This window comes from Zingiber officinale, chromosome 5B, assembly GCF_018446385.1.
Source record: "Zingiber officinale cultivar Zhangliang chromosome 5B, Zo_v1.1, whole genome shotgun sequence".
Classification (NCBI taxonomy): domain Eukaryota; kingdom Viridiplantae; phylum Streptophyta; class Magnoliopsida; order Zingiberales; family Zingiberaceae; genus Zingiber; species Zingiber officinale.
In genome coordinates this window covers 125,689,567-125,706,479 of record NC_055995.1, presented here as the reverse complement: position 1 = coordinate 125,706,479, position 16,913 = coordinate 125,689,567, and the positions used below count along the sequence as shown (strand labels likewise).

At 33.8% G+C, this 16,913-nt stretch overlaps 1 protein-coding gene across 1 annotated transcript; it reads right to left on the bottom strand.

The window, feature by feature from the left end:
• Positions 1 to 1,040: 1,040 nt before the first annotated feature.
• LOC121985834 (60S ribosomal protein L30-like) lies at positions 1,041 to 3,832 on the bottom strand. Its single transcript, XM_042539510.1, has 5 exons — positions 3,702 to 3,832; positions 3,480 to 3,585; positions 1,661 to 1,762; positions 1,400 to 1,468; positions 1,041 to 1,310 (listed from the first exon to the last, which is right to left on the bottom strand). The coding sequence occupies exons 1-5, from the start codon at positions 3,720 to 3,722 to the stop codon at positions 1,270 to 1,272; spliced, it is 339 nt and encodes a 112-aa protein (XP_042395444.1). The 5' UTR covers positions 3,723 to 3,832; the 3' UTR covers positions 1,041 to 1,269.
• Between the last annotated feature and the right edge of the window lie 13,081 nt (positions 3,833 to 16,913).

The following is a 16,913-nucleotide window of genomic DNA, read 5'->3' as shown; positions in this document are numbered from 1 at the left end:
ATAATCAACCAAAACTTTTTAATAAAGAATTAGAATGTGATAAACTTTGTGCAAAAGTGAAAAATGTGTTTTTTTTTTCAAATAATTAAACGACGTCTTTGATTTTTTTTTTTTTTATCAAAAATATTGTATACCATCTAATAATTGTTATCTCCCATCAAAATTTCTCACTTAAATCCTGAGCCTTAAATCTTGAGCCGATTGTGTACATTATAACAGTTATGATTTTATAATTTCAATATATACTGTAGCAATTATGATTTTATAATTACTACCATTTATATTTAATATATTCAATATTATTAAGAATACATACCTAATCTATTCCACGTTGATAGAAATTTACATTGCAAAGTAGTTGCTACAACATAAATGATAGGAATTCATATGATAGCTGCTATAACACGAATTCAAACTGCTCACCTAATATTTATATTATAACTATAAAATCATACAATTTGATAATTAATACAACACACTAAACCAGTTTAAAAATTAGACGACAATTAAATAATCATATACAATTAGATAATTATACACGATTGAATACAGAACAAAAACAATGGAATAGGATACCTTTTGATAAGTCGTAATTTAGACAAAAAGAAACCTTTTTATTTATGTCCATAAAACTTTTATGTGTGGCACATAAAAATTCAATCAAAAATAATAATAATAATTCGATGGAAGCACAGAGACATTTTACATAAAAAACGAAAAAGAGGATTATTATTATTAGTTCTTGTTCTCGAGACTGTTTAGTTTGCATGAACACTTGTTTTATTTACCATCAATTTTAATGATTAGACACAATTTGTTGTTTTAAAATCAAAATATATAAATATTATGACCATGATAGTCAAGAATCAGATGTATCTAATCGGTCAAAAGAGTCGAGCCAGACGAAACACGTCAAAGTTCGGTGGATGAAATCAAAGAGATTACTCAAGCAAAAGAGCCTTCAGACCTAATGGGTTAATTAAACCGTATATAAATAAATCATGCATTTCCCACCAAGAAAAATTTCAAAGCAGACAAGCTAAAACCAAGCAGCTGAAGCATCTTTATCTTATAATTAAGGAATATTTGAAAATCGTAAGAAATGCAAGATATTCAAACGCATTTTACGTCAAGAGATTTGAGTTGATGGCCACAAACTAGATAACTCAAGATGAAAAACCAACAGGAAATTGTCCACTAAGAAAAAAGATGTAATTTTGTCCCAAATCCTATGGACCTTGAACTAGGAAAACTGTCCGTTTGCATGTCTCACTGATCCCCAGGGATGCTCTTGATGATATCAGAGTCGCCTGAAACAAAAAGTTAAAATGAAACATAGATATGATTTATCATTGGGAGAATTTGGTTGAGCTTCTTTTAAGGTGGTTAATGGACTCACCAGGATCGATGATGCTGAGGCAGCAAACTCGGAAATATTTTCCACATGCTGTTCCAAGGTCAACATTATCTGTGAAGTATATCGGAAAATAGAACATATTTTTAAAAAGTCATTTTTGAACAAGGCATAGCAATTAGTAAAATAACTTTTAATGTTCCTGGTGATTGAAGTTTAGTTCAATCTACTACAACGAACACAACTAGAGGATGAAATCAAATGACGAATTAAAAAAACCAGCAAACAATTATGAATATCACTTACTTCCACTGAAATGATGAACTCCAACCTTCGCCAACATTGCATAGTACTCGATTTCAGACTTACGGAGTGGTGGGCAGTTGTTTGCAATGATAATCAACTTTGCTGTTGAAGGTAGGAAAGGTTTAGTGGCAAATGTTTGTGAAAGATTGTGGACAATGTTATTACATTTATAAGATACAATCGAGCCAATAAAAGAAATGAGTACAAAAAGCTTGATCCTACATTTAACAGCTTTAATATACTAAATAAAAACAACAGTTAAGACTGATTCAAATTTTACTAAAAGAAATGTAGAGTAAGACGGGAAATGGGAACTAGTTAGTAGCTTATGGATGAAAAAAATGTTTCACACTCTAGGAGAACATCACAATCAGATAAAATGACTCGTAGAGCATGCAAATAAATGATTGGGAACAAATATGACCTCATACTACAAAGAAAAAATATACAATAAGTGCCAGTGCAAAAATATCATAGGACTACAAAAAGAAAATGTACCTCATGAAAAGCCTTCAAAAAATATACAAGCAAAATAACACATTAATCATACAATCCCTACCAGAACACACAAAAAAAATACACATGTATCGTATCTCAGTTATAAATGTGATATATATACCACACTTAAAATTTAAAATAGCATTTGTTTGGGCCTATACTACAACCCAATAACTGAAGCCATTCATTCATAAACCATCTTGACCATGCCTATTATTTATTTGTTTTGGAAATAGAACAGTGCGATAAGTTATGATGATTAACACTAAATCTTATACAAATTAAATACAGCCGAACTTCAAAGAGGTAAGAGCATCTCCAATGCAATGTTTTTGAAGAGGTTTGCGAAATGAAAAAACTGAACAAAAAAGTTCTAACCATTGTAAATAAAAGGTTTGAAGTTTATAGTTCAAGAGCAGTAGTAAAATTTCAAAGCTACTTTTTTTCTTAAAATTGATGTAATATGCATGTAGCCATGCAATTACATGTTATGAATTGGACCACACAAAAATCATTTAGAGCTCTAACTATTGGAGATGTTTCAATAGGTTTTTAGAATGTTGATGTGGCATGATGTGGCATATTGGGATCATAAAAAAAGCTTTTGTAGAACTCTAACCATTGGAGATGCCCTAGACCTAAACAGAAAAAAAATGTGTTCCTGCAAAACAAGACAGCTGAAAATTAAACTATGCATGTCACTGCAAAACCTGAACGAACCTTGTAAGAGGCAGTCAGTTACAGTTTGAATAAAATAACTAAGCAAAGTTAATTGGTCCACACAACAATCTTTCCCAACATATATTGAACGAAGCATCAGTAACATCGCATTGGTGGGGAAATGTGTCATGATGTTATTAAACCTAAACAGCAAGAATCAAAAGTACCCTTTTAGCAAGATTATATCATCATCGCATATTCAAAAAGACATGAATGATCTAGTCAAAACCAAATTTTAGTTCGGCATTCACCCCCAATTGACAAAATACATCAAGATGATTTTTTGGCATACCAGAAAAGTTTTAAACCTAAACACCTAATAAATCAGAATCAAAAGATGTTTTTAGCAAAATTATATTGTCTTCCCCAACTAAAATACATAAGTAGATGATCTACTCGGAATAAAAAACAGAATGGGAGAGGACATATTGACGCATAATTACACAACCAAGGAGCTAAACTTCAGCTCCGCGTCACACCCAATCAAGTATCAAGTTGAGATTTTTTTAGCAGATCGGATGGAGAACACCTTTGACCCTTTACGTAGAAACTCTAAATCATTGGAGGGGGGAAAAGGAACCAAGTAAGGTAATATCATCACCTTTAGAGATCCGAAGTGTTCGGAGGACCGTTTTGTAGCCGAGGGTGTACTTCCCGCTCTTCATCACAAGAGCGAGCCTACTGTTGATGTTCTCGGCATTCTTCTTCTGCATTAAATAATCACAAAGCACAAGACAAGGGAAAAACATTAGAACACCCCAAGAGAAGAACATCAAAAAACATACAAGACGAGAGGAAAAGCTAGAAATGGGCGGAAGGATACCGATTTCTTGACGGGCGCCATTGCAGAAGGAGATCCGCGTGCAGCGTCGAAGACCAGACGGGAGATAGAATGGCCTCTTCTGCGGCGCAAGCTCGCTAGGGCTAGGGTTTCTGAGTGAATTTATAGACGTGACCAAATGGAGGGATGTGTGAATTTACGGGTGAAGACAACGATCTTGGAGCGGTTCCCATCAAAGCCGTCCGTTCTCCATAGTCCGGTAACCAACCGTAGAGATTCCTTAAGGTGAATCCTTGCTTATACTACCAGTGAAAAAAAAATTAAACATATTTTAGACGTCAAAATATTTTTACACGCATAATTATAAAAAAAAAAACCTTAACTTTAGTTTTTATCTAAAAAAACTCTTTTTTTTGTAAATTATTTATCTATTGAAACTTAATTTAGTATTTTAAAAAATAAGATTAGTAAATAAATATAATAATACACTTAGAATTATTCTAAATGTAGTATAAAATTCAAAAACTAAACGGCATTTTACTTAAACTACGAGAGCAATTTCAGTATTATCTATTTCATGTATTTTAAATATACTAAACGACGTCTATTTCATGTATTATCCATCCAAGGTTATCAACAAAAATCTTATTTGGTTTAGATATTCAATGATTCCCGAGTAATGTTCCATGTCCGACACGTCAGCAAAAGGGTCATGTAGCCCGGAATAGGAAAACCTCAGAAAACTAAGGGTGCGTTTGGTACGCGCGTTTTCCTTTTTTATTTTCTGAAAAACGCGCATTTTCTGAAAAATGATGTTTGGTTTGCGTTTTTCGTTCTTATTTTCTAAAAAAATAGCTAGCGTTTTCTAGAAAAACAGAGAATGATAAAAAGTCGTTTTCTGTTTTCTAGAAAACGTGCGTTTTCCAGAAAATGAAAATGAAAACAGTGCAAACCAAACGCACCCAAGGTTTTTCTTGATTTCGGGGTTGACGAATTTTTTTTACCAAAAAATATCCTCCGATAAGAAAAAACATGGAAAAAAGAGAACAAATTGTAAAAAAATATTAAAAAATGTAAAAAAAATGTTTAAAAAATTTTAAAATTTTTAAAAATAAATAATTTAAAAAAATAAAAAATTTTAAAAAAAATTAAAACTTTTTTAAAAATTTTAAACAAAAATTAAAAACTTAAAAAATTAAAAAAAAAAAATTTGTAAAAATTTTAAAAATAAAATAAATAAATAAATAAAAATTTAAAAAATGTAAAAATATAAATATAAATATAAATATAAATAATATAAAAAATATAAAAACATTAAAAAAAATAAAAAACACATAAAAACGTAAAAAAATATACAAGAAAAAGAAAAGTAAAAAAAATATTAAAAAAATAAATAATAATAATATGTTTAGTTGATTTTGTAACGGAGGGTAATACGGTAAAATATTAAACTAAGGTATTCATTAAAACCTTCAAACTAATAAGTTTTTGTTGAATTAACTAAGTTGAACCAAATAACATTTGGTTATATTTTATTCCCCATAACCTTGGTTATGTGATTACCTGGTAATCAGGTAATCACATAACCAAGATTATACATGATAACTTGAACCAAACGTACCCTTAGCGCATTCACATGGTCTCCCTCTGATTTTCTACATTCAAATTTTTTATTTTACCAATTCAAAATTTTATTTTTCTCAATTTATCCTACCAATGCATAGATGCATTAAAGAGATTTACATGAATGCATTGATATTGATTTTGATATGAAGTGATTTAAAATACACTCCTACCTATCTCTTTAATGTATCTTTATCTTTGGATCTGAATTCAACGCATAAATTAAGAATAATAAAATTTTAAATTTATAAAGGCTTGATAAAATTTATCACAAATTTATTATAAAACTTAGAACAATAATATTCAATGGCCAATACCACCAATAAATTTATAGTACTCACTTGATTTAAAAAATATCAAATTTTAAATTTTTTTGAATAATGTAGATCTATAAATTAATTTCATCCAAAACTAATTGATATATTTAGAGAATTTTAAATCATTTCAAACTAAAATTAATATATCATTAGAAAACTTCTTAATATATTTATGTCCTTAAATTTGAATTCACATGGTATAAATTTAAAACAGTAAATTTTTGAACAAGTTGAGAAAAATTTAAGCGTTGAAATAATAGAGGGGTATAACAGGAAAAATATACATATTTTTGAAATTTTAAAATTTGGATACCTAAAATGGGTAATACTGGTACTCACATGGTTCAGTAAAATGCCTAAAACTAAATCTAACTGTATTTAATTTGCATTTTTATGTTTAGCAATAATATTTATTTAGGATTTTATTTCATTATCATTAAACGGATATTATAACATTCATTAGATCACTTAAGTTGTCGTCATATCTAAAATTGCAATCTAAATGCGACGTAGATTTTTTTTTATAGTATAATAAATCTAAGAATAATGACTATTTGTTCTAAGTGAATATTTTCTATTTTATTCTAATTATCGATGAAAAATGTTCATGGATTTGGATCGATCATGAAAGATTAGTACCTTTAAAAAATTGATTACTTGGATTAAAAAAATTAATAAGTTTTAAATTTTTATTTTTTAAAAATTTTGTTATCGAATGACGCTCTTCTGAATGCGGTGGTACTATGTAGATTAGATAAGGATAACATCTTTATCAAATCGTAAGTCGTTGTGTATATATGTTTGTGATTTTTTTTTTTCATATTTGTTGTCAAAGCTCTAAAGTGTCCATGTCCCACTCATATTCATCTCTATCTATTTGTTTGCTCTCATCTCAATCATGAGTGTTGCCTGGCCCTAGCCAACCAATAGTTCGATCCTTTATCCTAATAAATCTGTTTTTTTATGTTCTTAATTGATTGAATAATCATAGAATTCTTGAGATATGTGTATATCCTCGTGATGTGTATTATATCTTTAAAATATGATCTAATTCGTCCAATCGATAAAAAGATATGAAATTATTGGATCAGATATTCCGAACTCATCCACCAACGCTTAACGGAATTATTGGGTCCTTGCTAGTTTACTGACATTCAATCAATTATTCGAACTTTATTCCTTTTATTACTGTCATTGCACCATATCCGTCGAGACCATTACGATAGTTTATGGTTGTATATTGTGCAAAAAATGTGGAATGTCAAGTCATCTATTTAACAATAAATCAGTGAAACTTAAGTGGATGTTATTTTTAAATATGGAACGTACTAATGTAGTAATGTTATCCTAGATTTAATGTATTTTAAAAGGTTATATTCAAATTGAAAATAGCCCTAACATAATCTCATGTTTATGTATTGATTCCAAAAAATGGTGCATCTTCATCTTATAGTTATGGTAATTTAAGACCCTTAATATATTTTTATGAGAATTATATAATATATTTTGACATTCAAATTGCTAATGTTAAATTTCTATGACTTGTGGATAGTTGTAAATGCTACCAAATAAAGTTAAAAATAGTTTATAAAACTAATTCTACCAACTAACACTATAAAAATCTCTTAGTTTATTGACAAAATATTTTTCATCAGCATTTATTTGATATTACCGACATAAATTAACTTCTATTGAAAAACATGAAATTTTTTGAATTTTCTAACTGAATTAGGATTCCGTCGGTAATTACCGACGGAATATAGAATTATGTCGGTAATTACCGACGGATATAGATTTTCGTCAGTAACTACTGACGATATCCTAATTCCGTCGAAAAACTCGAAATTATTAGGACACCCGTGCCCTTCCTTTCTTTCACGCGCGCATATCTTTTCTCCGGCGGCGTGTCTTCTCTTCGGCGGCATTTTCTGTTAGAGTGTATACTGAAAGCCTAAGCTTTTGTAAACATTTATTCTGAATAAAGAATCACATTTGGTCAAATCATCTACATTTGTTGTAGTTGTTCAATTAATTTATATTGTAAAAAAAAAATGTGGAACCGCCATATCAGCGGCCCCCCTAGAGCCGGTCCCACGGATATGGAGGGAGGTAAATGCAGGTACACAGGTGGAAAGTGCATGGCGGAGACGTTAACCCCAGGCAGTGACACCCCGGGGATCGACCCCTGGACCTTTCAACCACAGAACCATGCACTCCCCATCTGTGCTACGCCCTGGGGGTAATTAATTTATATTGTAGATAACATAGTATGTGGTGTTACATACAGAAGATGATGTTATCAATACCTTATAAATTATAAATAGTAGCTCATTACCAAAATGGAAAGGAACAAACCATTGGAAGGTCATAGTGTAATTAGGAATTAGTTTATCTTGACTATATAATTACACTAGTACACTTAGAGTGTATTGAGTAGGACCATTTGAGGTCGTTTCTTTTATACTAACTTTATAAAGGAACAAATACCTCAGTTATTATGGAAGTGTGTGCTCTTAATCCTAATATAATAACAAGCACATATATTTGATATTTATTTCTTTAATTTATCAATGGGTGAGATTTAGTTCGATGAATCAATAAGCTCGATAAGTTGGGAAATGATATCACTTATAGTGTGTGTTGTTGATTATAGAAGGAAATTGTGTCCTAGTAATCTAGGTTGATAATGTCCCCAAGATGAGCTCATAAAGATTGTCATGTTAAACCCTGCAGGTGGAGTTAGTCCGACATGACGATAAGGTTGAGTGGTACTATTCTTGGATTAAGATATTAATTAAATGAGTTGTCAGTAACTCACTTAATTAGTGGACATTCGACATCTTAAACACAGGGAGACTAACACACTCATAATAAGAAGGAGCCCAAAAATATAATTTGAGATTGGTGCAGTAGTTCAATAATAGTTCTATAGTGGAATGAATTATTATTGATAAAATTAAGTTGTGTGTTCGGGGCGAACACGGGATGTTTAATTTTATCGGGAGACCAAAACTAATTCCTCCTCTCGGTCCCTATCGTAGCCTCTTATTTATAGAGTAACTATACCCACCTATACCCACCTTCTATACCCACCTAAAGGGGTCGGCCAAGCTAGCTTGGGAACCAAGCTAGGGTCGGCCTAAGCATGGTTTAGGGTGGTCGGCCCTAGCTTGAACCCAAGCTAGAGGGGGCCGACCACATTAAATTAAAAAGAATTTTAATTTTAATTTTTTATTATGTGGAAGATATAATTTATTATAGAGAATTAAAATTAAAATGTCTCTCTTTAAAAGATCTACAAAAGATTAAAAGAAAGAGATTAGATCTCTTTCCTTATTTGTAGATTGGAAAGATATTTTATTTTTTCTCTTTGAAAAATTATTCACATGTTGAAAATTAAAATTATAGAAATTTCTTTTTATCAATCATGAAGGGATTTTAAAAGGAAATTTTATTTTTTAAAATTTCCAAAGATAAATAAGGAAGTTTTAATTGTTGATTGAAACTTGTCTAATTTGCTTCTTTTTGATGTGGCCGGCCAAGACATGTTGTTTTAAGAAATTTTGTTTAATTTTTCTTAATTAATTCATGTCAAGGAAAATTAAGGAAATTTTATTGTAATTAAATTTCCTAAATTACCAAGACCAAGGAATATAAAAGAAGGGGAGGGGGTGCCTTCATGAGGTACAACTTCTATTATTTCTCTTCCTCTTTTCCTTGGTGTTGTGGCCAGCCAACCTCTTTTCTTCTCTTCCTCTTTGTGGTGGCCGAATCATCCCTATTGCTTGGAGATCTTGTGGAGGCCGGATACTACTTGGAGAAGAAGAAGAAGAAAGAGAGAAAGCTTGCATCTCTTGGAGCTTGGTTGGTGATTTGTTCTTCATCCTTGGTAAAGCTTCCTTGTTGTGGCCGAACCTAGCTAGGAGGAGAATAAGGTGGTTGGTGGTTTCTCATCTCGGAAGATCGTTGCCCACACAACGTCCGAGGTTAGAAGAGGAATACGGTAGAAGATCAAGGGGTCTTTCTAGAAGGTATAACTAGTAATTTTTCCTTTCCGCATCATACTAGTTATTTATGGAAATAATACCAAATACAAGAGGCTTACGATTCTAGAATTTCGAATATATTTTTCGATGTTGTGTTCTTTTGTTTTTCTTTTTCCTTGTGATTTGATTGTTCCTTTCGGTTAACCTAAAGTTATTTTAGATAATTAAATATTAACTTTCCATAAAAGGTTTTGTCTAGTCGGTGGTGGTTGCTCTCATATCCAAGAAGGCCATGTGCCTCGCCACGTCAGTACTGGGAACCAATTATGGAAATTAATATTTAATGGAATTAATAACTTAAGGTGACTTGGGTCGAACGTGTTAAGTTCCGCAGGAGATCCAAGTCAAAACCTAAAAGAACAAATAGATTAAGTTTTGGATCAAACGTTTTAAGTTCCGCAGTCGATCCAAAATTTAATTTAAAAGAACACATGGTAGCTAGGAAAAGGTTCAGACCTTTGTACAAAATTTTTGTACAGTGGAACCTCTAGGTTTTCCGAGTAGCAACCAACAAGGATCGCTCAAGGGGTTTTGCATCTGGATTGGAATTATATGCTTGTCATACATAGAGCAGAGTTAATAGTAGGATGTGCTAACTTTGTGGATGCAGGATCCAACTATTATGGCTTATAGTTTTTTATGTGTGTGATTGGACCCTTGGACATGTCAAGGGCAATTTATATGTGTGTGCATGATTGTATTATAAAATACAGTAGGAGCTGTATTTAGTTTTTATTAGGATTTTATTTTTGATCTAGTTACATGTACATTCCTTTTATGGAATATAGGATCGATGGATGTAAATTTTTATTTTATGTTCGATCTAGTTTACATGTACATTCCTTCGAGGAATATAGGATCAAAATTGTAAAATTCTATTTATGTCGCGGATCGAATCTTGCAAAGCATGAAACCTTCTGAGGACCAGAGGCGCAGGGGAACAAGGAGCAAGATGGATGCGACAACTAGACCCGGTGGCGGTGGCCAAATATGGCAGCAGCTTGGGATGACAACACACGGAGGACAACCATAGATAAAAGCCATAATAGTTGAAAATTAGATTTTCTATTTATTGCTTTTATATTGTGCTGTGTGTGCATGTTAGTATACATGTCTAGTAGGCTAGCATAGTTAAAATTTCTCATTTATAAATAACTAAGTGGGAGAGGAATTTTAAATAAATTCCACTGTCTCCATTACTAGTTTGTAAGTGATGCAAACAAGCTTGCGCGTTGGCTCAGAGTGCCTTCCTCCATATCGGATGAGCTTGTTTGTGGATCACTAGAACAAACTTCCATTTTGGATGACTATAGGAAGTTAATTAAGAGCGTGTGATCTTCCCCATCGGAAGGGGCATGTGATCTTCCCCATCGGAAGGGGCACAATCTTATTAATGGACTTAGTGTCAAGTAGTGGTATACACTTAGGCACGTCTAATAGTATCCTCCCCATCGGAGTCACTGCTATTATTCGTGTGACCAAAGGATACCAACTATTAATTTTATTTGTAAAAAAGTTAGGTTGACAAGATAGTAAAATTAATGGATTAAACCCTCCTTTTACAAATGCTGAATTTGTATACGTCCACACTATCGTGGTATACAACATTCGCGGTGTTTTAAGGTGTTGGTTAATTTAAAATAGTATTGTTTGAGGAATCAATATTATTCTAAATTTAGAGTTCTGAACAAAAGTTATTTGTGATTCTTAGGATGACTTTCAACCCACTGTCCATCATACTACAACAGAATAGACTTACTGGTCCTAACTATATAGATTGGAAAAGGAACCTGGACATTGTTCTTACTGTTGAAAGCTATAAGTTTGTACTGACTGAACCTTGTCCTGATGCACTCACTGGGGAATCTACCCAAGAGGAGATTGAATATCATAGGAAATGGGTAAAAGCAGATGAGATGGCGCGGTGTTACATTTTGGCTTCAATGTCAAATGTATTGCAACATCAGCATCAAGATTTACCAACAGCCTATGATATTATGAACAATCTCAAGGAACTCTTTGGTCATCAGGATCAGGCTTCTAGGCAAGAAGCCATGAGAAAGATAATGACAGCCACCATGCAAGAGGGTACTCCTGTGAGGGATCATATCCTAAAGATGATGGCTTATCTAAACGAGATACAAATCCTTGGAGGTGAAATTGATGGGGAAACCCAGATCGATATGATCCTCCAAATATTACCTAGAAGTTTTGAGCAATTCCGCCTGAATTACAATATGAACAAAAGGGTATATTCATTGGCGGAACTACTGACAGAACTTCAGGCAGCAGAAGGTTTGTTTCGTCACAATTCTCATATTCACTATGCTGAAAATGGTTCTACTTCTAAACCGAAAGGAAAGAAGAAGAAGAAACAAGTTGGTTCAGCAAAGAAAGTGAATAAATCTCAGAGTACGAGACCTAAAGCTGGAGTGAAGAAGCCTAAGGGCAAGTGCTTCATCTGCAAGCAGTCAGGGCATTGGAAGGCGGACTGTCCTCGTAGGAATCAGAACAACAAAGGTATATCTCATGCTCTAGTTGTTGAAACATGTTTAGCGGTGTTATCTACCAGCACCTGGTGTGTAGATACGGGAGCCACTGATCATGTCTGCAATTCCTTGCAGGGGTTCCAGGAAACCCGACGACTATCTGAAGGAGAGATTACCGTCTACACGGGCAATGCTACTAAGGTGGCGGTTGTTGCAGTGGGAGACATCTATTTATCTTTTAATAGAAATAGAAATTTGGTTTTAAGAAATTGTCTTTATGTACCCAGTTTTAGAAAGAATTTAATTTCAGTTTCTAAATTGTTTTTAGATGGATATTCAGTTTCTTTTAGTAATGATGTAATTATTAAAAGAAATAAAGTGATTATCTGTTCTGGTACATTAGTTGACAATTTATATATTTTAAATCCAAATTCTCCCACAAAGCAAAACATGGAAATTTATAACTCATCTTCTAACTCTAATAAAAGAAAAGAACCTTCAGAAATGAACCAAGCATATCTTTGGCATCTAAGGCTTGGTCATATTAACTTAAGTAGGATTCAGAGGCTTATGACCGATGGACTTTTAGGTTCATTAGAGTTGGAAAATTTTCTAACTTGTGAATCTTGATTAGAAGGTAAAATGACCAAGAGGCCTTTTAAGGCCAAGGGGTATAGAGCCAAAGAAGTGTTAGAATTGGTTCACTCTGATTTGTGTGGTCCTATGTCTGTCCAAGCAAGAGGAGGTTTTGAATATTTTGTCTCTTTCATAGACGATTATTCAAGATACGGATATATTTACCTAATGCGCCGCAAGTCCGAATGCTTTGATAAGTTCAAAGAGTACAAGGTTGATGTGGAGAAACGACTAGGTAAAAGTATCAAGACACTACGATCTGATCGTGGTGGTGAATACCTCTTAGGAGAGTTTAGGAATTACTTATCAGAGGCCGGGATTCAATCCCAACTGTCCGCACCTGGTATACCCCAGCAGAATGGTGTGACAGAACGAAGGAATAGGACTCTTATGGAGATGGTTAGATCGATGATGAGTTATTCAGAATTATCAAATTCGTTTTGGGGATATGCTCTGGAAACAATAGTGTACATTCTGAACTTAGTACCTTCTAAATCAGTTTCTTCTACTCCCACAGAATTATGAAATGAGCGAAAGCCCAGTCTAAGACATATTCAGATTTGGGGTAGTCCAGCACATGTGCTGAAACCATATGCTAATAAGTTAGAATCTCGTACAGAAGTTCGCGTGTTTGTGGGGTATCCCAAAGGAACGAAAGGTGGTTTATTTTATAGTCCTAAATACCAGAAGGTCATTGTTAGCATCAATGCCCAGTTTTTAGAAGAAGACTATATAATGGATCACAAGCCCAGTAGCAAAGTTGTTTTAGAAGACTTAGAGAGGACACGTCTACTTCAGTACCAACAGTACAAGATGAAGTACCACAAGAGACTGCAACACGTGTCACACATGATACACAACCACAGACAGTGCCTCGTCATAGTGGGAGGGTTGTAAGGCAGCCTGAAAGATTCATGTTTTTGGGAGAGACTTCGGACTTGATTCCGGGTAAACATGAACCTGATCCCCGAACATATGACGAAGTACTCCAAGATATAATGAATTCTGAAATAGAGTCTATGTACTCTAATAAGGTCTGGGAGCTTGTAGAACCACCTGATGGTGTAAAAGCCGTTGGATGCAAGTGGATCTACAAAAGGAAAAGAGGGACAGACGGGAAGGTAGAAACCTTCAAAGCTAGGCTTGTTGCGAAAGTGTATACTCAGAAAGAGGGAATCGATTATGAGGAGACCTTTTCACCGGTAGCCATGCTTAAGTCTATCTGGATACTCTTATCCATTGCTGCTCATATGGATTATGAGATTTGGCAAATGGATGTCAAGACAGCTTTCCTTAATGGAAGTCTTGAAGAGAACATCCATATGAAGCAACCAGAAGGGTTCATTGAAAAAGGCAAAGAGCATCTAGTGTGCAAGCTCAATCGGTCCATTTATGGATTGAAGCAAGCTTCAAGATCTTGGAACATACGGTTTAATGAAGTAATCCAGTCATATGGATTTATTCAGTGTCCGGATGAGTCTTGTGTATACAAGAAGTGTAACAGAAACGTGGTGGTATTTCTTGTACTATACGTAGATGATATTTTGTTAATTGGCAACAATGTCAAGGTATTATCGGACGTAAGGGTATGGTTGTCCAAACAATTTGATATGAAGGACTTAGGAGATTGTGCACACATTCTTGGGATCAAAGTTATAAGGGATCGCAAGAAAAGAATGTTGTGTCTGTCCCAAGCTTCATATATAGATACAATCCTTGCTCGTTTTAGCATGCAGGATTCCAAGAAAGGTTTCTTACCTTTTAGGCATGGAGTAGCTCTATCTAAAGAGATGTCTCCGAAGACATCAAAGGAGATAGAGGACATGAAAGCAGTTCCTTATGCTTCGGCTGTAGGAAGCCTAATGTATGCAATGCTATGTACGAGACCTGATATCTGTTTTGCCGTGGGCATGGTTAGCAGATATCAGAGTAACCCTGGACAAGGACATTGGACTGCGGTAAAACATATATTAAAGTACCTGAGAAGGACTAGAGATTATATGCTAGTTTACCAAGCAGATGATTTGCTCCCTGTGGGATACACGGATTCAGATTTCCAATCAGATAGGGACAATAGTAAGTCTACATCAGGCTATGTGTTTACTTTCGGAGGTGGAGCCATTGCATGGAGGAGTGTTAAGTAGAAATGCGTTTCGAACTCAACCAAGGAAGCTGAGTATGTAGCAGCCTCTGAGGCAGCTAAAGAAGCAGTATGGCTCAGGAACTTTCTAATGGACTTAGATGTGATTCCTGGTTTGCCCAAAATTATCATAATTTATTGTGATAATAGCGGTGCAGTTACAAACTCGAAGGAACCACGAGCCCATAAGGCAAGTAAACATATAGAGCGCAAGTACCACCTGATACGAGATATCGTGAAGCGAGGAGAAGTTGTCATCGCCAAGATTGCATCAGCAGATAACCTGGCAGATCCTTTCACTAAGGCCCTTCCGGCGAAAGCTTTCGATCGGCATGTGGAGGGAATGAGAATCAGATGTATGGTAGAAGATATGGCAGCTTAGTCATTAGTATAAGTGGGAGATTGTTGGAGTGTATACTGAAAGCCTAAGCTTTTGTAAACATTTATTCTGAATAAAGAATGACATTTGGTCAAATCATCTATATTTGTTGTAGTTGTTCAATTAATTTATATTGTAGATAACATAGTATGTGGTGTCACATACAGAAGATGATGTTATCAATACCTTATAAATTAAAAACAACAGCTCATGACCAAAATGGAAAGGAACAAACCATTGGAAGGTCATAGTGTAATTAGGAATTAGTTTATCTTGACTATATAATTACACTAATACACTTAGAGTGTATTGAGTAGGACCATTTGAGGTCGTTTCTTTTATACTAACTTTATAAAGGAATAAAAACCTCAGTTATTATGGAAGTGTGTGCTCTTAATCCTAATATAATAACAAGCACATATATTTGATATTTATTTATTTAATTTATCAATGGGTGAGATTTAGTTCGATGAATCAATAAACTCGATAAGTTGGGAAATGATATCACTTATAGTGTGTGTTGTTGATTATAGAAGGAAATTGTGTCCTAGTAATCTAGGTTGATAATGTCCCCAAGATGAGCTCATAAAGATTGTCATGTTAAACCCTGCAGGTGGACTTAGTCCGACATGACGATAAGGTTGAGTGGCACTATTCTTGGATTAAGATATTAATTAAATGAGTTGTCAGTAACTCACTTAATTAGTGGACATTCGACATCTTAAACACAGGGAGACTAACACACTCATAATAAGAAGGAGCCCAAAAATGTAATTTAGGATTGGTGCGGTAGTTCAATAATAGTTCTCTAGTGGAATGAATTATTATTGATAAAATTAAGTTGTGTGTTCGGGGCGAACACGGGATGTTTAATTTTATCGGGAGACCAAAACCAATTCCTCCTCTCGGTCCCTATCGTAGCCTCTTATTTATAGAGTACTATACCCACCTATACCCACCTTCTATACCCACCTAAAGGGGACCGGCCAAGCTAAATTGGGAACCAAGCTAGGGCCGGCCTAAGCATAGTTTAGGGTGGTCGGCCCTAGCTTGAACCCAAGCTAGAGGGGGTCGGCCACATTAAATTAAAAAGAATTTTAATTTTAATTTTTTATTATGTAGAAGATATAATTTATTACAGAGAATTAAAATTAAAATATCTCTCTTTAAAAGATCTACAAAAGATTAAAAGAAAGAGATTAGATCTCTTTCCTTATTTGTAGATTGGAAAGATATTTTATTTTTTCTCTTTGAAAAATTATTCACATGTTGAAAATTAAAATTATAGAAATTTCTTTTTATCAATCATGAAGGGATTTTAAAAGGAAATTTTATTTTTTAAAATTTCCAAAGACAAATAAGGAAGTTTTAATTGTTGATTGAAACTTGTCTAATTTGCTTCTTTTTGATGTGGCCGGCCAAGACATGTTATTTTAAGAAATTTTGTTTAATTTTTCTTAATTAATTCATGTCAAGGAAAATTAAGGAAATTTTATTGTAATTAAATTTCCTAAATTACCAAGGCCAAGGAATATAAAAGAAGGGGAGGGGGTGCCTTCATGAGGTACAACTTCTATTATTTCTCTTCCTCTTTTCCTTGGTGTTGTGGCCGGCCAACCTCTTT